General features: G+C 32.7%; 1 protein-coding gene across 3 annotated transcripts; it reads left to right on the top strand.

The window, feature by feature from the left end:
• Window positions 1-636: 636 nt before the first annotated feature.
• Window positions 637-20,508, top strand: LOC108747438 (multidrug resistance-associated protein 1). 3 transcript variants are annotated; one of them, XM_018484895.1, is made up of 21 exons: window positions 637-696; window positions 5,304-5,603; window positions 5,837-5,974; window positions 6,166-6,279; window positions 6,408-6,607; window positions 7,186-7,371; window positions 7,538-8,171; window positions 8,502-8,648; window positions 8,740-8,824; window positions 8,911-9,110; window positions 9,463-9,964; window positions 10,414-10,591; window positions 10,677-10,815; window positions 10,945-11,161; window positions 16,444-16,664; window positions 17,483-17,663; window positions 17,755-17,863; window positions 17,933-18,059; window positions 18,296-18,818; window positions 18,894-19,140; window positions 19,366-20,508. In XM_018484895.1, exons 1-21 carry the CDS (start codon window positions 637-639, stop codon window positions 19,478-19,480), a joined length of 4,623 nt encoding a protein of 1,540 aa, XP_018340397.1. In that variant the 3' UTR covers window positions 19,481-20,508. The 3 variants fall into 3 exon arrangements, with proteins under 3 accessions (XP_018340397.1, XP_018340398.1, XP_018340399.1); XM_018484896.1 differs by lacking the exon at window positions 16,444-16,664 and adding an exon at window positions 14,059-14,279; XM_018484897.1 differs by lacking the exon at window positions 16,444-16,664 and adding an exon at window positions 13,239-13,459.
• Window positions 20,509-21,784: the final 1,276 nt, after the last annotated feature.

Genomic DNA, 21,784 nt, shown 5'->3' with positions numbered 1-21,784 from the left:
GATGGTGGTGGGTGATGTTGCGAGAATACCTGGATACTTTCACTCGGTATTTCCGAACAGTCTTCAGACTGTCTCGGCCCGGACGGACCGGAGTCGTCAGAATACGTTTGTGTATGCTTGATCCAGTTTAAGTGCGGTACATAATCTGGCCCACAATCAGGCATAATCGCGGTGATCAACGGCGGTTGTACTTGTTGGGCTCTCGCGGCCAGCTTCAGAGAGCTCGAGAGCAGTGCAGACAAGTGTCGAGTGCAGATTGTACAGAGCTGCAGAATAGTGACGGCCAGTGACGGCAACGGCACGACTGGAATAATTCGCTCGTAGCGGCCGCGTGTGCTGTATGGTGGGCTTCCTCTCTGCCGCCCTCGTGTACATTTCCCCGTGCCTGTCTGTCTCGGTCTCGCCTGATCTCGCCTGATCTCGCCGTCGTGTGTGCCGCAGGGTAAAGGGACAGTCAGGGACAGTGCGATTTCTGAAGCGAGAAAGATCGGTCGCGCTTCTCGCCGATCTCTCGGTCACTTGTGCGCGGTTGTTGCAATCAGGACAATCACAGGTGCGGTACTGTATGCGGTACTGTTGTGAACGATTCAGTTTCGCACGAGAGCCTGCTCGCCGGTGGATCTTAAATGTGTCAGTATGGATCAGAATCAAACGATCGGAATGGACATGGACCAGTTCTGCGGTACCAAGTTCTGGGTGAGTCGTAAGGGCAAGAAGAGCTCCAACTCCTTGAGAGCTCTCGACTCCTCATCCTTTTCCTCTCTTCGAGTTCCTCGATTCCTCGGATTCCTTCGCGTTAGGACTTCAGGAAACATTTTCATCTCGGGACTCACGAAGAACAACCCGTTGATCGGTCCATCATCTTGAGATCCCGCACGACGTTCTCAGTCTTGTAAGACCTGGAATCGTTCGACCTTCTTGGGTGGCGATTTTCTTTAGGAAATGTGACGTTTTTCGCACGATCGTGTAATCTTTCAACTGATTCTTATCTCTCTCTCTTTCTAGCTCGTCGATTGATCCGCGGACGGGGAGCGAAAATGACGAGTTCCGACTCCGCGTGAACCTCCTTCAAAGTCGATCGAAGAGTGTCGAAGGCTGCTTATCTTTTAGAAAAGCATGGTGCTTTCCAATATGAGACAATTCACAATTCACACCCTACAATATATCTAAACACGAAGGTCGCGACGATATAAACAGTTCATTTATCGTATTTGGGTCAAATTTAGACCAGATGTAGAGTATAGGTCACCGACTGAACGCACTGTGTAAACTAGGCCGTATAACATGACACAGGGATCGTTTCGTCTTTGTTAACACTGCAAACAATGATGTAATGATCGTGTTACACCGTGTTATCTGTGTCTTTTGCTAGAAAGCGTCTACAGATAATCAAACGTTATTCTATCCTTTATCAGGTCGGTTCGCGTTGCTTGAAATCCTCGAAAATTTTACGCGTCGAAGAGAGAGAAAGCGAAGAGAAGTCTGAATGCAAAAAAGTGCAAGCAACGCGAACGGGATATCGATCACGTAACTTTTTCTCTAGAGTGAAAACGTAAAAAGTGAAATTTTTTACGTATGTATGCAAGCACACGTGGAGGTATAAAGCCTTGTCATCCAAAGTTGTAAGTTTCGGAGGAACCATAGAAGGAGCATAAGAAGGAGTGAGAAAGCATGAGAAGTATGAAAAAGCATGGCAAGGCATTTGTGTTCTCATTCGTACATATTCACACATACAAAAGATTTTCACTTTTCACGGCTTTCTAGGGAAACAGTTGCACGATTGACCTTCTAAACTGATTCATGTTCACGCGAAATAGTAGGTCTGTCGCGTTGCTCGAAATCTCCCAAAATGTTTGCACTCGAAATAAGATAGATACAATATATTATTTAATACGTTGAAAAGAGAGAAAGCGAAGGTGCATCGTGCAAAAAATACAAGCAAGGCGAAGCAGCGTTTTCATTCCTAGGGGAAAAAATCACGTGATATCGCTACCCTGTCGTCTCACTTCATCGCTTCGTGCTGTGTGCGCGTGTACGCATATTAACACGCCTTCCGATTATAGAGCCGACGTGATGAAGCAATGTCATTACCTTCGATTGCGCGATTTTAACGAAATCGAAATTACGGAAATAAGTCGCGTGAGATCGGAGTGTAAATCTGATCACCGCGTCCGTAAATTACGCAAATTACTTGGCATTCGCAATCGCACTCGTTATCAATTAGGATCCCGCGTGCGTGAGATTAAAGGCAACACGCGCATCGGACGTGTGCGACAAACAACTCAATAATTACCGCGCTCGCGCAATTGTCTGTGACGATGAGCGCGAGTATAGAACGAACACTTGGAGCAATACTATATCTTTCATGAACTAATGTAATCATTTCATTTCATGGCTAATGTAATTTGAGAATCTTCGATTGTCGACAAAAGTCAATAATTTTCGACTTCCCTTTCTTGGAGAATATCCGAGAAATCATTCCTTTATAATTTAATTTCAAACTCGGTTCATTTAATATCCATTCAGCTAACTTCATCTTTTTCTAAATCTTAGAACTGGAAAAAGATGAAGAATAAGTTGAATCGAAATTAAAATTAATCTACTTTGGTAAAAACGATTAGTTGACACAAACGTTCTATCCTGTTTTTATATTTTCTAAAATTTTTAGAAATCTGTTTTGACAATTGCTGAAGGGACCATTGCGGAAGGTATCTATGGATTCGTTAATTACGTCGAAATTCTAACGAATGTGCAAGAAAGTCGGAATGTATGAGAGAATAGAGACAGGGAGATGTGCTCTATTGAATGTTATTCGGAGAATACATAAAATATAGCAATACCGAGAACTAATCTTTGCGCTGATAAGAACACTAGACAAAGCCACGAATGTATGTATCGATGAGTTTTGAAGTCAACAGCTGATTAGTTGAAAAATTGTCGCAGAAAATTCCGAAAGGCTTTGGTAACAAATAAAAGTTAAACATAATGGATTTAAATCATTTAACTGAAATCGATTATCTAATTCTAATAATTACATTTGATAATTAATCTGAATATAATGAGTTTAATATACAAATTTAATCCGAAGAGAATCTCACTCTTAAAGATTGAAAATTGAGCCACTTTTTCTTATGACTGTCTCAGTTTTTATTCTTTGGAGTGAGATTTTATTCAAACTAATTTAAAGAGTAACATTCAATAAATAACAAAAATAAAACGACCTTGTCTTTCAAAGGGAAGCGGCTTATATGTAAAATTTTTTCAGTGAAAAAAGATTGCTATGCATTTGCAGTTTGTTCTTCAAAAACGTACCCGACATAATTTTTAAATTATTCATTTACTTTTAATCTATTTATATACCAAAAAGATGAAGAGTTAATTGAATTAAGATTAAAATTATATTAATAGAAACGAGCATAAAAAGTTTGTGGAAAAAATGAATGTGTGAAGCAATAAATATCGGTAATCTCTCGGACTACGATAAAACGAAAGATATGTCGAAAATTATATCGATCTCGCTTTAATTGAATAGACTTAGATTATGAAACTGAAGTGTGGATTTCTCAATTGAAATTTTGTTTTTTCGAGAAAACACAATAAAAATGTAGGTAATAAGTAATTGAATAATTTTGATCAGAATATATTCATTTCAAATAATTTCATAATATATGCGCTATTGGGAATAAAATATTTCGAGAAGATAACTGCGGAACAAACGAGATGCGAGAGGAAAATAGAAAGAGGAAAAGATCGTTGGAATAATTGAATAGCGGACTCATTGTCTCGCTTGCCACATCACTGTTATATAATAGTTTAATTTCCTGAACGACAGCGCCTCGAATGGAGCGACTTATATCATCGGACTCTCCCCTTTTTTTTTCGTTCGTTTACACTATCTACAGCATTCGGCATTTCGAAGACACGTTCCAATCTGAGTCATCAAAATAATTACTATGCATAGATCTCGATTGACGAATTAGAAATTAATAAATTTTATAGAAAAATAAAAATTTTTTAAATTACAATTATTGAGTATTTTAAAATCATTCGACTTTTATTTCTAACATTTTGTTTGTATTTGTTTTCTATTTCGATATTCGCTTCTATAAAGAACAGAATCGATTTTCTTTAAAGGGATGTTTTATCCTCTAAAAGTGCATGTATAAAAAAAATATGTATCTCTTATTTTGATCTAAAGTTCAACGTATTACGAGCGCATCAAAATCAGGCGGAGACTCTTCCGTGGATTTTCTTGTTAGATCGTTGATTCTTCACGTCTTTGTCTTGTTATCTTTGTTTCGTAAACTTATATCGGTGACGTAAATTTATATTTCTTTAAGGACGATCGATCAAACTCCGATTATCTCAATCGATGATTAACTTCCCAGATAACATAAGATTTATGTTGCAAGATGTTTAAAAGACGTCTTTTAAATATCTTACGCAATATGCATGTTATCTGGGTTATAACGAGTAATACCCATAATAACCTGTGTAACAAATAGTATCTGTATTATTTCGTTGTTCCACACGAACAAATTAATATTTTATTATTTAACACACGGAAAAATTATTAATGAATTATGTAAAATAATTAATTAGAAATGTTTTATATTCTATTGGTCGAATTAATAATAGAATTAATTGTCGATTAAGGTAGTTTCGGAGTTTAGTTGTCTTGAACTTTAAAAAACCTTGAAATATTTTAATTTATTGTATTTCAAAGAATTCTGTTGAATTTAAATTAAAAAATTAAACTAATTAAATTAATTCAAGTGAATGCAACTTGTGCACTTATGTTTTCATATCGTTTACAAAGAAATGATGAAGAGAGAATCAGGTTACATGCACGTGCAACGAATGCTTATTGCACTTATTCTTATTAATTTGTTCTGTGTGGTACATTTATGGTTTTGATGATTAATTTTGTTTGATATCGATTTTTACATAATAAAGTAGCTTGATAATTTACAAACTTTCTAATTTTCGAAACATATTTCTTAGTCACAAATTAAATTTTTATTGAATTTTTCACTAAAAGTTAATTGAAAAATAAATTTATTAGCAATTTATTTTCTTGAAACTAAAAATCTTTTCTTTTTTTAAATGCTTATAATGGAAAAAATATATGATATATTAATATTTCTGCTACAATGATATCTGCTACAAATCGACTCTATCGTTGTTAAATCTATTGTTAAAATTAAGTTTATAAGCTTTATGACATCTCATAATGGAGAGCAAAACAAAAAATTAAAGTGTTGCGACAAAGATTAACATTTCGGTTGAAATTTCTGTTTTAGGATGCTAATCTAACATGGTACACGAACGATCCAGATCTAACAGAATGCTTCCAAAAGACGATATTAGTATGGGTACCATGTATATTTTTATGGATATTCTCAGCGATGGAAGCGTATTACCTATTAAATAGCAAAAGAAGAAACGTCCCGTACACGTGGTTATTTATTTCTAAGCAAGTACTTACAGTAGGATTAATTTTACTTTCCATAGTTGACTTAGGAGTGGCGATACATGAAAGTACTTTTCGTATGGTCTACAGTGTTGATTATTACACACCTATAGTAAAAATTGTTAGCTTTGTAAGTACAAATTATTTTTTATATTAATAGATTTTTAAATAGATTTTAAAATTATTTTTGCATTAATTTTTTAACAATATTATCATTACTTGATTTTACTTTTTTTTTTATAAAATAAAAATGAGAATAAAGATTTCTGATTCATTATAATGGGAAAAAAGTAATCATATTCACATACACTAGTCATGTAAATTTTCTATATAACATTTAACTAAGTTTGCTAATTATTTCAGATGTTAGCATCGACTTTGATGCAATATAACAGAAAACATGGAATGCGGACGTCAGGTCTTTTATTCCTATTTTGGTTTTTCCTTGCGATATGTGGATGCGTCCAATATAGAAGCTTTGTAAACAAATTTATTAAAGGGGTATGTTAAATTTTTATCGTCTTGATAAAAGAAAGCAATTTAGTAAAGATACATTTGTAAATTGCATTTTCTGCATCGTATTTTTACAATTTCTTATCACACACATTTCCTGTTATGATATCTTACAAAGAAGATGCTGATTATGTGTTACATAATACAATGCAATTCATGAAGAAATAATTTATTTTTAGGCAGAGCCGACATACTCACTGGTGTCTTACATGATCTACTATCCAATAGTAGTGATATTATTCGTACTTAATTTTCTGGTCGATGCAGAGCCTAAATTTTCTGAATATCCTACGGTAATCTTTCTGCTATTAGTTGTATAATGTACAAGACACAGAAACACATAAAATCTTACCATCAACTGTAAGATTTAATAAATTGATGAATAATTTGATAAATAATTTTGAAATATGTTCACTCGCAGGTTGAATCGCCATGTCCAGAACAAGGTTCTTCTTTTCCTTCGAGAATTATTTTCGCGTGGTTTGATTCGTTAGCATGGAAAGGTTTCCGAAAACCGCTCGAGACATCCGATCTGTGGTCTATGAATCCAGAGGACATGGCTACGGAGATTGTGCCAAAATTTGACAAATATTGGAATAAGAACTTGAGAAAGACAGACGAGTAAGTTCAATCGATGAATCTCTCGTAGAAATTAAGATTACTCATGATCAATATGGCTATAGCTAAGATTTTTTTAAAACGTTTATTTGTGAGAAAAATTGCGAGAAAAAATATAAGATAAATAATTTGATATTAATAATAGGAAAATATTGAATTTATATTTTATATTAATATTAATACATAACGTATGTAGATTCGATAGAAAATATATGTATTGAACATACATTTATTAAAAATTATAATTTGCTGATCTATAAAATTATTATTTTAAGAATTTTTTTAAAATCAGTTTGTTCGTGATAATACACTTTTAGAATGTTACTGCGTTATCTTATCAGCGCTATAACTAACAGCATATTATTTGCATATTTTAAAAATATATCATAAATATATATCAATGTATATTAGTGTAATGTTTTCCGACAAAGTATTTTTTAACACGTTCATACATTTCTTGTGCTAACAAGGCTGATTTGGACATACTTTAGGTAGGATGTGTCGTATAACACGTCTTGATTATTTTTGTCATCCAACCTAATAATAGAAACCTTTATAACAGACGTTCTTTATACATATAGAGTAGAAAATGTAAAAGCATCATATCGACAAACGTCTGGACAAGTGGATTTTAACAATATTCGGAAAAAGAAAGTCGCCTCCATCTTACCGCCTATCTGCAAAGCTTTCGGAGCAACATTCATGTTTGGTGCATTTCTAAAACTGATTCAAGATATTATGACCTTTATTAGTCCACAAATATTGAAGTAAGTATACATCCTTGAGTTTTATCTCTAATTTTATTTTATAATTTAAAAAATATATGAAAAAAAATATAAATCGATGAATTTTACAAAATTATTTTTAAAATTTAATCGTTCTTGTTTGTCACGCATTTTTGTAAAATGCATCTCTTTTTTCATATTTTTTTAGGCTTTTGATTAGTTTTATCGAAGGAGATGAGCCAATGTGGAAAGGATATTTTTATTCTGTCTTGCTTTTACTTACGGCAATGCTTCAAACGCTGGTACTATCCCAATATTTTCATCGCATGTTCTTGGTCGGGCTGCGTATACGAACCGCGCTAATCGCGGCAATTTATCGTAAAGCATTGAGAATGTCGAACGCGGCGAGGAAAGAGTCTACACTCGGCGAGATAGTGAATTTAATGTCCGTAGACGCTCAAAGATTCATGGATCTAACTGCGTATATAAACATGATTTGGTCGGCACCTCTGCAAATAGTTCTAGCTTTATATTTTCTCTGGAACATACTGGGGCCGGCTGTATTGGCAGGTTTAGCAGTTATGATTATTCTTATTCCTGTGAACGCATTGATTGCCAACAAAGTGAAGACGTTACAAATTAGACAGATGAAGAGCAAGGACGAGAGGGTAAAATTAATGAACGAAGTACTTAACGGTATCAAAGTGTTGAAGCTCTATGCGTGGGAACCTTCATTCGAGCAGCAGATACTTAAAATCAGAGTCAAAGAGATTCAAGTATTAAAAGAAGCGGCATATCTTAACGCTGGCACGAGCTTTATATGGTCGTGCGCGCCCTTTTTGGTACGTTTTTTAGTACAATTAATTATATATAACACAAATACGTACAAAAAAAAAGTAACAATTTACATCATAATTGAAAATCTTAGAAATACGTATCTTACGGAGTAATGCAAAAGCTTTTTTCTCATTTTTTATTTTTTTTTATAGTAAAGTCTTATAATTTTTAGTATAATTTTTTTAAAAGTTTTACTGTATTTAAAAAAAATTTTTTATAAACTTTACCAAAAAATGATCTAACAATAAATATTTTTTTCCGCGAGATTTTTTATTACTTATATTAAAAAATATCTTTTGTATTTTTAAAAATATTGTCTTTTTGTAAATGTGCAGGTATCTTTGGTATCTTTTACAACTTACGTACTTATAGACGAAAAAAACGTCCTAAATAGTACAATTGCCTTTGTTTCACTTAGTTTGTTCAACATCCTAAGATTTCCACTGTCTATGCTGCCTATGATGATTACTAATATAGTTCAAGTAAGTTTAAGTAATGTATACACATAATTGAGCTGTTTTTGTTTATTCATCCTTATTCGTGTTTTATATTTTATAATAATTTCGTGTACAGGCTTACGTCTCTGTAAAACGTATTAATAAATTTATGAACATGGAAGAATTAGATCCTAACAATGTACAGCATGATCCATCGGAACGTGAGTGTAAAATTTTCTCTTTTAAATATGTTTAATATATTTAATAAATATGTATAATGTATATAATATGTTTATACATCTTTTAGCGCACGCGTTAGTAATTGAGAATGGTACCTTTTGTTGGGATAGCGAAGAAATCGAGAGACCAATACTACGAAATATCAATTTACATGTAGAACAAGGTCAATTAATAGCAATAGTTGGTACAGTGGGATCAGGCAAGAGTTCTCTTCTATCCGCTCTGCTTGGTGAGATGGATAAAATAAGCGGAAAAGTAAATACGAAAGTGAGTATTCTTTCCGAATCAGAAATACGAAATATAGAAATAAAACTTATATATTTTTTATAACAAACGTAATAATAAAACAGCAAAATAAATCTCACATGTTACATTTATATGGAGCAGTCTTATTGAGAAAGAATTAAGAATAATTAATAATGTAACTTAATAATGTAATGTTCAATTTTGAATGCTAAATTTTATTATATATGCTTTTATTATCTGAAAATATAAACTAAGACTGTAACTCTTAATTCAATGTTGATAAAAACAAAGTATATGTTTTATTTTTATACATCCCTCAGATTAAGTAGATAAAGATTGGGATTTGAAGATTGATACTAAATATTTGTCTTAGGGGTCAATTGCATATGTCTCGCAACAAGCATGGATACAAAATGCCACATTGCAGGACAATGTTCTATTCGGAAAGGCCTTGAACAAATCAGTATATAATAGTGTGATTGAAGCGTGTGCGTTGACTCCGGACTTTAAGATGCTGCCCGCGGGAGATCAAACAGAGATCGGAGAGAAAGGCATAAATTTGTCTGGCGGTCAAAAGCAAAGAGTAGCCTTAGCTAGAGCTGTATATAACGATTCCGAAAATTATTTCTTAGACGATCCTCTGAGCGCGGTGGATTCACACGTAGGAAAACACATTTTTGAGAAAGTGTTAGGTCCGAACGGCCTGTTGAAGAATAAAACTAGAGTACTCGTTACTCACAGCATCACGTACCTGCCGGAGGTCGACAACATTATTGTTCTTAAAGATGGCGAGATAACGGAGAGTGGAACCTACAAACAATTACTGGAGAAGAAAGGTGCTTTCGCCGAGTTCTTAGTACAACACTTACAAGAAGGTATCTATAAATGTAATTAAATTCTTGCTACATATTTTTATATACTTATTATAAAATTTATTGTTACATTTTTCCTGGATTTAAGTTGGAAATCGTAAGTCCGCGAAAAAGTAATTACAATTCCTTTTCCTACTTTGTATGCTTGCATAAGAAATACTCCCCTTGTCACTAGAGTGTTAGGATGAAATTTTTAATTTTTATTTTTTAATAGTATTTATTGTTCTTAATAACTATTATATTTAATAGTATTTAGTTTTTACCGCATTCTACTTCTAGGTCAATTCCAATAACTTATTTACATAATTCTCGTTTGAATTCTTATTTTGTGCTATAGTTAAGAGTATGTGCATGTGCGAGTTTTTTTGAATTTCTTCCCATTTTTATAACATTATTAATATTTTATGTGAATGATAAATCGTTATTTTAAAATCATGACAAATTTGAAACAGTGCACGTTGATGACGGTTCTGAAGCCGATTTACGTGAAATCAAACAGCAACTTGAATCAACAATGGGAGCGGACGAGTTGCAGCAAAAGTTAACTCGAGTACGGTCTAGAATATCTGAGAGTCTAAGTGAATCCGGTTCTGTGACTGATAGAAAATCACTTAATGGTTCTCTGACAAGGTATAATCTCATAAATATGATATTTAATTAACGGTGATGCAAGTATGCTTGCTACTAACTCGAAATAATATACGTGTACCAATAGGCAATACTCGACAGAAAGTCAACAGTCAGCGAATTACGTGCATAGCAATAGTGTTAGTGTATCAAAAGAGAAAGATGTGCCGAAGCCTAACAATATCGGGGAGAAGCTGACAGAAGTAGAGAAGACTGAAACTGGAAGCGTAAGTTGCACGAAAGATCACTGCTAATTTTTCTAATTTTAAAAAGACAATACGTCTTCATAATTCGCTTTTCACGACAGAAAGTTGCAAGTGCTTTTATTCTCAAACATTTTATTATTCTTTTACAAGGTAAAATGGAAAGTGTACTCTCACTACTTGAAATCCATTGGATGGTTCTTATCGATATCGACAATCGTGATGAACGCGGTCTTTCAATCGTTCAGCATCGGCTCGAGCGTTTGGCTCAGTATATGGTCGAACGATCAGACCGTTGGAAACAACACGTTCGATACAGCAAAGCGAGACATGTACCTCGGGGTTTACGGTGCGCTCGGTTTTGGTCAAGGTACGTTTCTGTTAATTCTTATAACACATTGGCCCGTCAGATAGATTCGATCAGTATTGTATAAAATTTCGCGTTTACGATGGATAATCAGGTAAGCTTATTCCTGTCGCTGCTACGTGTATAAATATACATATCATTTTTCTATTGCAGAAGGCAATTACTTCATTTAATACAATGTTAACAGGCAATGACACTTAATTTTGCTCGTCATAGCATATTGTAACTTGAAAGGCATGTTCCCTCACAGATTACACATCATTGGGGTATAATTAATTTTAACGTAATTTTTTTATATCTAAAACTCGATATTAAACCGAGTTAATAATAATTCAAAAATCATAAATAACTATTAATGTAGTGACTTTTTCATTCCGATAATGTTATGAGTTTATGTCTGCGAATATGTACATCACATACGCATTAATTCTAAGAATAAATAAAATAATTTCCTTTCAAAAACTCTCAAACTGAATGTGGTTTGCTGTGTCTACAAAATACTAACGTTACTAACTAAACATTCAAAAGCAATTAGAGATTGAAACTTTTTGGTAGCCATATGTTTTTGATTGCAAGTGTCGTAGTAATCATTTTTTACCAATAATCGCTTTTTTAGTATTGCATGAAACATTTTTCTGTTTGAAATGTTTTTTTGTTCAGTACAATTTGCATTTTTTATTAAATAATTTATTAACCTTTATTATAATTATCTTTTTTACAAGCAAAAATTTGGTGATATAGATAAAAAGTAATAGATAGAAAAAATAATATATATTTATATAAGATATTATATATATAATGAATGTTATGTGTATTTGTATATAATTCTCTTGTAATCTTTTTGTGATCTTGTGATCTTTTGTGATCATGGTATGATCCATTAAAAATTTGTTTGGTGTCGTTTACTAAATCTATTCGACTAATATCTGTAAATGGGTTAATCACATGACATCTATTATTTTATATTTAAAGTTTATTATAGAAAATAAAAAAATTTTTTTTTTTTAATAACGCACAAACGCTTTTACGTTTAATGGTAAGCATGAAGTAGAGAAACAAATGAAAGCTTTCTGGCATATTAATATCTTAAAATAATAAAAAAAGAACGGAAAATCAGTCTATGCTATACTGATTAATTGATATAATTATACATCTAATATGTGTGTGTGTGTGTGTCTAGGAAATTTTAGTTGAAATCATTATTAAATGAATGTAAATTGTTTAATGAATATAAAAATTAATTAATGTTAATAATATAAAAATCATTTAACTAAATAAAAATTGATAACTCAAAATTTTGGAAAATAATTGTGCTGATTTTCTCAGATAATTGCGTGTAAATTGAAATGGGTGTAAAGTAATAATACATGTTAATTTAGAGGAATTTAAGCAAGCTTCAGACGAAGGAAGATTTGAGATATTCCTCATTTATCAATCATTATGTTTGTTTTTTTAATTTGGCTATAAAGTTTTTATTGATAAAATGTATTGTGCCTGAATTTTTATTATATTTAAAAACACATTAAACATGCTTAGCATTAAATGTGGTCGAATTCCTTGGTCAGATTATGATGTAATGTGCAATAATAATGACAATTAGTTAATAAAATTTAATTTGAAAATGAAACGATACTGATTTAATATCTCAACGCTTACCTGAGTCATAAATGCGTGGGGTTGCAATCACATTTAATGCTAAATATATGATGAAAATGCGAGCTGTAGTATCTCGCATGTGCGATTTTTCTTCATCTTGGACAACAATATAACTAGTTTCGTTTTCTGTTTTGTTATTAACTTACCGCTAATAACTAACGCCAGCTATGTTAGCGTTATGTTACATGACTAAATAAATTGACAAAGACACATTGTTCTTGTTATCTCCTATAAGGCAGGTTTTCGTGGCATCGAAATTTAACAGTGTGTAGTTACGTACATTAGTAAGTCAAACGTCAATTTAAACGTTAACATCACAAAACAATAGATTTTTTTTGTAGAACTGCAAGCGTGTAGTGTCGAGAGAGAACAAAGAATTTTTTCCTCCAATAAGACTATTTATTTATTTTAAATTAAATTTCAGCCACTTTTGTAGTGCTGTCGCAGACAGCGTTGGTTATCGGCTGCCTACGGAGCAGTAAACTGCTGCATTCCGAGTTATTATTCACCATGCTACGATCACCTTTAGGATTCTTTGACACTACGCCGTCCGGCAGAATATTAAATCGTTTTGGGAAGGATATTGACACAATAGACAACATTTTACCTCCAAGTATTAGGGCTTGGTTGTTTTGTCTAGCATCGGTATGCGAGAGAGTTTTAGTTTTAATCTCTGTATATCACTACACGAATCAATGTTTAGCAGAACCACTGGTCCACCAATCGGTACAAATATGATTTATTATATTTGTAATAATGACAGCTTTCTGGTTTTCTCTATTCTTCATTAATGTCCATTAATGATTAATAGACGACTGTCAAAAGCATACGTTATTAAAATTATTTTTGCATGCCTGATGAGATACTATGTGTGACTTCTTTCTCACAGTACAATCATACAAAGTATCATCCTTATCACTTTTCTTATCTTAGCGTTATTACCGCGCTCCTATTTTTCTCTTCGCATATTTATTATTTGTACTTACATTTATTGCTTTTTTAATTATGTGCACCTCAATTTATGTGTGACTGCAGTGAGGAACTTGCATATGAACGTTTAGATGAAATCAGGTGATGAGCAACTAATGAAAATGAACATTGCCGATCGTAGAGCCTTTTAATCATTCACTCACTTGTAAAAATTCAGTATATCCGATAGTTCGCGGACGCAAAAATGTCTAATATGTAAAAACTGTCTAATTTTTTTAATCCGATAAATCATAGTTGATTACCGATCGTTGTAGGCGTGACAGTATTCGCAATGGCGATATTCCTGGCTAAAGGGACGATAATCGCTTCTAAGCGTATCTTCGAGGGTACGCTGCAACACGTTCTTCACAACCCAATGTCATTCTTTGACAGAACTCCGACTGGCCGAGTTCTTAGTCGGCTTGGTAAAGATATTGATGTTATTGACAATATCCTACCGGTTTATCTGCGTTCTTGGATCACTTGCCTCTTTTCGGTATGATATTCTCATATAACTACGTACTACTGTATAAGTAATAATTTCTGTGACAATTGGTGTGGATTTAATATTACTACGTCTCTTATTTGTCGAGCGATACTTGCTACAGATATCAATATCCTCACTCCTTTTTTAGTATATATTTAAATTTGCTTAGAATTGACATCTTGCACGAAATATTTTTGTTATTTTCTGTTATACTGATAAGTAATTTATGTTCCATCAGTAACTTATATATCAGTTTTTATATTAATTGACGTTGATCGGAATTACTAGAAACGATAAATTTACAATTGCGAAGTAAAAAAGTATCATCTTTTTTCTTTCTATCGATAAAATCGTGCATTTATGCGTAATTATCCTGTATATTTGAATATATAAAAACGCATAAAGTGAAATATATTTATTTACGACAGATACAGAGTAAAAAAGATGCGGATTTTTATTAAGAGAATGTACGTTGAGGAATGTACATTCTGTCAAAATTCGAGTCTGACTGTTCACTAGAAATTTGAATGTAGCATTATTTTGAATAATAAAGCTTGGAATTTTAGAAGAAATGGCGAAATGTAATAACGTAGTGCTAACCTGCCGGTTAAGCGTATATGGGCACGGGTACGCAACTTGAAGAAGTTGCCGGCAATCAGTACAGCATGGTGGATCGACAAGCTTTGAAAGGACACGAAGGAACATGTGGTAAGAAATATCTACCTTGATGCTGCTTGCCTGGCTCGAACAGTATTCGAGCGGCTTACCCGTGCGTTTTGTGCATTCAGCCGGCCAGGTAACAGCCACATTTTAAATGGCTGCTTTCTTCTTCAGTTTAATTTTTTTCTAAATTTGTCAAAAGATACGTTTTTTTTATTTCATTTTTTTTTTTTAGTATATGCTATCTGAAACAAAATACTGATGGGACAATAAAAAAAAAAAGATGTATGAAATTGATCGACAATTCTTATTCCGGCGGTTTATTAGAACTTAACTGAAAATATACATGCCTAAGTCATATCAACCAATCATATCTTTTCTGTGATGTTAAATAGCTCGCTGAGCAGCTTTTTTTTCGGTTTTATTTTCCAGTCACGAAAGAGTGACGTGGTTCATGGGAATGTGCTGGATTTTACATTATGTCATCCAGCCATATTGCACCATAAAATTCATTGATTGAGTGTTGATTACGGTGTATGTCAATTGTTTTAGTCATTTCAGGAATATAATGTAGTAGAATATCCTTTGTTTGTCCTTTTCAGAAGATGTTACGTTGACGATGTTCATTTTCGTTTATTATCAATTAATGTATTTAGATCCGACGAGTTGGAGATGCTAAAAAATGACGATTGTCTTAGTTTTTCACAAAAAATTCTCTAATATCACTCAAGACGAAATTTGGCTTTGTCAAATCATTATCATTCTTACATCACTTACTCTACAATTGTTCCCCTTTTACATTTATATTGAATTCTATTTACATTATGTTTTTTTTCCAATTACTGTCTTTTTATGTTGTTACAAATTTTTTTTGTTTAAGAACGTTATTGTTAATTTGAATTTACTTCACGATCGTCGTGATCATTTGTACGACTATTGTATATAAATCATAGTGCAACCATAGTGTAGTAATCATTCAGGGAATGGACACAATTATACCAGTAATATTCAGTGTACAGATATGGTCTTGCTTGTGCTTGATAACGCTTTTTATTTTATTGCTTGTATAACATCCACCTAATTACGATTCTGCCTTCTAGGAAGTGTAATTTATTTATATTTCCTGTTGCTATATATATCCTGTCTGGTATGCACACAGCAAACTTCACATCTTCGCATAACATGAAGTCAAAACGGTAGTTTAAGTTCACGATATTTATCAAATGCATTTGAATATCGAGCAGCATTACGATAGAAAAGAAAAAAAAATAAATTGTTTACAGATATCATTTGGCATTTCGATAAACGTATGTGTTGAAAAGAAAAATAAATGTTTAAGTCTAATATCAAAAACTATATATGTTTACGTGTAACATGTCTCGTGCAACACATTGCTTATGAGATAAGTTTTTGTTAATTTTTTTATTCATTATCGTTCTGTTTTTTTTTTACAAATCGCGCAAATTATATCAGATGCGGTTACAATGAAAGTCATCCATGTCTGATGTTGTAGCGGTGGCGAGCTTTTTCTGCGATTTGGCACCGCAGCTGGGCTGTTGGTTGGCTGCTCGCCAGATGCACATAGTGATGCTGCGTGCTGTGATGCGTGCCCCATTGACCTTCTTTGATACGACTCCTATTGGTCGTATTATCTCCAGGTTTGCTAAAGACGTGGACGTCCTGGATACATCTCTTCCCCCACAAATTTCTGATACCATCTATTGCTTGTTTGAGGTAATTTCTTTCGTAGCGTGCTGAGAGAGAATACCAGTTGGGAATCTCTTATTGCTTTTCCTTTATCTTCTCGATCTCGCAGTTTGAGTTCCACACGTATACCATCACTTTCCACCGGAGAACTTTGATTAAACTGCGATTAGATATCATTGTCATCCTTGGATATAATTTGTATTTATTAAGAGGTGTCTGAATAATGATGGTATGATATATTATTGTACTTTGGATGGGTATAATTCCCGTCTACAAAGCTTTGCAAACTGGTTTTGAGAATACATTTGGAACACAATTAAATGTATAGAGTCCGTTACCGAGTATAATTGTGTCCGTTCTCGTAAAACGACTGCAGTCCATAAATTACTCTATCTGTACCGAAATAAAGGATATTTTAGCAGTATCAAGTTTGACCAAAAGAGACTTAAATATAATCTTGACGCCAATGCTTATATGTATTTGTCTAATGTATATATGTGATAATCATATTCATAGTACATGTTGGTGGGCCTATGAAACAACTAGCGCTAACTTTGTTTTTGTTTTTGTATAACTGCTGTCTGGAAAAGATATGAGAGTGTTTCTTTCATTCAATAGAATTTCACGAGATATTATTAGTTTCTTTTTTATTTGTATCTTTGTGAAGCTGATTCGCTCAATTTTGCATTATTATTATTTATATACATTTTTTTGTCATACAGATGTTTGTCTTCTTGCTCTGACTAATTTATATTTGCATACAATACTAACATTTTTCTATCTTATAAGATTAATGATGAAACAGAATATTTTTCAGTGTTATTAATAGCTGAAATGCATTGCAGGTGATAGCTACTCTCTTTGTTATAAGCTACAGTACACCTATATTTGTCGTGGTGATACTGCCAATAGGCGCGATTTATTATTTTATTCAACGTTTTTACGTTGCAACATCGCGTCAATTAAAACGATTAGAATCCGTGTCGAGATCTCCTATATATTCGCACTTTAGTGAATCTGTGACTGGTACGTATTTAAAACCATATAATTATACTGTAATATTTTATTTATTAACAAAAATTTACATTTCTAAAAATAATCTATTATTTATATATAGGTGCACAAATAATTAGAGCGTACGGCGTGCAAGAACAATTTATCCATGAATCTGAAAATAGAGTAGATTTTAATCAAGTGTGTTACTTCCCTAGCATTATTGCAAACAGGTAAATATTTGCATGACGCAATTAATTTCTTTTATGCATATTTATTAACTGGAACACATAATATTGCAGATGGCTGGCCGTGAGATTAGAGATGGTTGGGAATTTAATTATATTCTTCGCAGCTTTGTTCGCTGTTTTAGGTAGAGATACCATGAGTTCAGGTCTTGTTGGTCTATCGGTCAGCTATGCCTTACAAGTAAGATATATTTGCCATAAAAACGACATTTTAACATTATACACAATGTGATATTTTCTACCATATTAAATAGAATGTCTCTCTGTGATAAAGTTAAGTTAAGATAATAAAAGTACTTAAAGAACTTGTTACACGCGCGGTGACTTATTATAGCGGTGAATTATATATTTATTTGATACTTTATGAAAAAACTGTATGTATTTCATGTATGAGTATTCATGTTATATTTGTTATAGATCACCCAGACCTTAAATTGGCTGGTACGCATGACGTCCGACGTCGAGACTAACATCGTCGCGGTAGAAAGAATAAAGGAATATAGCGAGACCGCGCAAGAAGCACCGTGGAAGAATACTGAATTTACGCCTTCGAAAGAGTGGCCTAAGCACGGTCGCGTTGACTTCAAGGACTTCAAAGTTCGCTACAGGGAGGGATTAGATCTCGTGCTGAATGGTTTGACGTTCAGCGTTCTCGGCGGCGAGAAGATCGGCATAGTAGGCAGAACCGGTGCCGGAAAGTCGTCCATGACATTAGCACTTTTCAGAATAATTGAGGCAGCACAGGGGAAGATTTTGATCGACGATATCGATATTTCTAAGCTGGGCCTTCACGACCTTCGCTCGAAATTAACCATCATTCCTCAGGATCCCGTATTATTCTCTGGAACGTTAAGGATGAATCTGGATCCTTTCGATTGTTACAATGACGAGGAAGTTTGGAAGGCGTTAGAGCACGCTCATCTGAAATTATTTGTAGAAAGTATGAACGGTTTTCGTGATCTTTCGTTAGAAAATCTTGTACTTTTGAAGGATATAATCTATTATCGTCTTTCAGATTTGCCAAACGGTCTTTTACACGAGGTTACTGAAGGCGGAGAGAATTTAAGCGTAGGACAACGACAATTGATCTGTTTAGCAAGAGCATTACTTAGGAAAACGAAAGTTCTCATACTGGATGAGGCAACAGCCGCAGTTGATTTAGAAACGGACGATTTAATTCAGACTACCATTCGCCAAGAATTTAAGAATTGTACAGTTCTCACAATAGCCCACAGGCTCAACACTATTTTAGATTCTGACAGGTATATTTCTAGTTATTTTAACATTGTATTTCGTGAGCATTTGTACATATGTACTACAATTATATTATTTTATTTGTGAAGCACGATACTTTACAATATTTCTGTTTGTGAGATTTATTCATTATTCCAGTTTTCATTTAATTTCTTTTTTAATTGTTTTAAGTATATTTTATTTTCAAAACTTTTCTATTTTCAGCTTATTCTCAAACAATAATAATGTTTCAGGGTAATCGTATTGAACAAAGGTCTGATCGTCGAATATGATTCTCCGGAAGTGCTTCTTAGCAATCCATCTAGCTCTTTCTACAGTATGGCTAAGGATGCAGGTCTAGCTGCTTAAGAAAAAAAATTCATATCACATAATCATTTTTTAGCGGCTGTACATTATTTGTGAGCCAATGTCGAAGTAAACGACACAAAGAAAGCCATAGAACGAAAAAAACGCATAGCCTCAGCATAGATTAATTTGTATAGTGAAGTATTTCTACGCAAAAGAAGCAAGAAACGTAACCGACGGTGCAAAAACTCTTATCTCAACATTATTGTTGCCAGATTTTATCCGATGACTCTCCAATTGTACCGTCGATTACCAAACTTCATATATTCTAGAATAAGTTTTGTAGTGAGGTCTTTCATCACGAAGCAAGCAATGCGACACAGATTTAAACTAGCGTCGATATCCAATATCTAACTTTAACTGGGTAATCGGGTGGATTCCTATCTGATCAATATGTTGTAATCAATGACTTATTTTTCTCGATGCACTTTACATTATATTCCTCTAAAAAAATTTACTTTTATAATTTTATAATAAAATTAACGCACTTAATTACAATTTTATCACATTTCTAGAGTAACAATATTTGATTAACATATTAAGGGTCGACACGAGTAAACTTATATACACTTAATTTGCGATGTATAGATACATATTTGCACTCTATTATATATTGTAGCGCAGAAGAAATATTTTGTCATGAAATTTTTTTTTACTAATGTTTTACGAAACTACTTGATAAGAGCGGGATTTTACAATTTCATTCTTAAAAATATTATAATAAATAAAACGTTGGTAATGGAGAAACATGTCTCCATGCTGATATTTTATTTTCTAGAAGTATCACGTCACGAAATCTTTTCAGTTTCTTTTTTTATGAAGCTACGAAGGCGCGTATAGAGCTGGATTTTATTTAATTTTTAAAATATAATGGATAAAATTATCTGCACCTCAATCAGTGACGGATAGGCAAACAAGGCATTTGCCTAGGGTGGCAAATTTTTGAAGACAGAAAATGTTTACACAGTTAAGATAAATTTTTAATGTATTAATCAAACGTTTTTGCATGAGTTACACCGAGCATATTTTATCAGAAATGATAGTTTAAATATGCAATTAAAAATATATTATATTTATAATATTTAGATTGTTAAATGTTTTCATCAACTAATGTAGAGATATAAAACCTTTTTTTTTTATTCATTTTCCCTTTTATCAAATTTATAAATTAATGAAGTCGCTTGGAGGCGGCTTGATGCTTAGGAGTGGTAAAATGTTTAATCCGTCACTGATTTCAACTACACTTATAGTGCAGATCGAGTGAGATATCAAAACGAATTTTTATTTTACCTTTTTTCAAAAACGCTCTATATACGATCCTTTAGGCGTCTCCTGAATATGAATATCGCAATTACATTACGGTTTTCTCGATACTTTTTTAGCCATCATTTTTTTAAAGAAATTTTTCTTTACCAAAGGTCTTCATAGTTATTCCTGTTGACTCTTAAACTGTATGTATCAATATTATTATATTTAATATTAATATAATAATATATTATTATTGTATTAATATTAATATTAATGTAGAAGTTTTTAATCGTAAATGTATCGAAGTTACTGTAACAACATTGAATAATTTTTTAAGTAAAGATAATTTTAGTTAGAATAATATTTGCAAACCAAAGCTGGCTAAGAATGTTTCCAAAATTTCGGCCAAGCGATAGGGATCTTTGCACCCGACAACTTTTGAATTAAATTATACCCACCCGAATAGTTCCAATTAAGTAAAGACTAAAGTAAGATCAACAAACATGTGTAATTGATAAAAGTGCGTATTCATTCAGATTAAAAAAGAAGAGGAAGTTCGAAGTAATTATTAATTTAGACAAATAAGAAACTGATCTGAAATACTCATAATTACTGTTTTAATAACATTCGAGATGTGTTTTCTAAATTCAAATTCATATAAATTTTCTTTTTATGAACTATATCCATCAAAAAAGTGCATTTTTATTTTCACATTTTCTTTCATATGTATATGACAATCAGTCGCAATAATAATATTTATTTTCACGTTGTTAAATTACACACAATGTTAATAAATCGAATGAAAATGTATTTTAATCTGACATTTGCTGCATACTTACTATATTGTAAACAAATTAATTTTAATCCGAAGTTCAGTAACGTAAAATTTTATTTTTATAAATCACTTGTTGAAGCGAATAACGGTGTAGCAATTTCAATTTAGTATACATTTTGTATGCGGCAAAAGTATTTAGAAAATATGCAACATTACATTTTACTGTATATACTCTTATCTCTTTATAAAGTTTTATGTATTATCCAAAGTATAGTTAAAAATGA

This window comes from Trachymyrmex septentrionalis, unplaced genomic scaffold (assembly GCF_001594115.1).
Source record: "Trachymyrmex septentrionalis isolate Tsep2-gDNA-1 unplaced genomic scaffold, Tsep1.0 scaffold2, whole genome shotgun sequence".
Taxonomy (NCBI): domain Eukaryota; kingdom Metazoa; phylum Arthropoda; class Insecta; order Hymenoptera; family Formicidae; genus Trachymyrmex; species Trachymyrmex septentrionalis.
The sequence above is the reverse complement of the archived record's forward strand: the minus strand, read 5'-3'. Positions and strand labels throughout refer to the sequence as shown.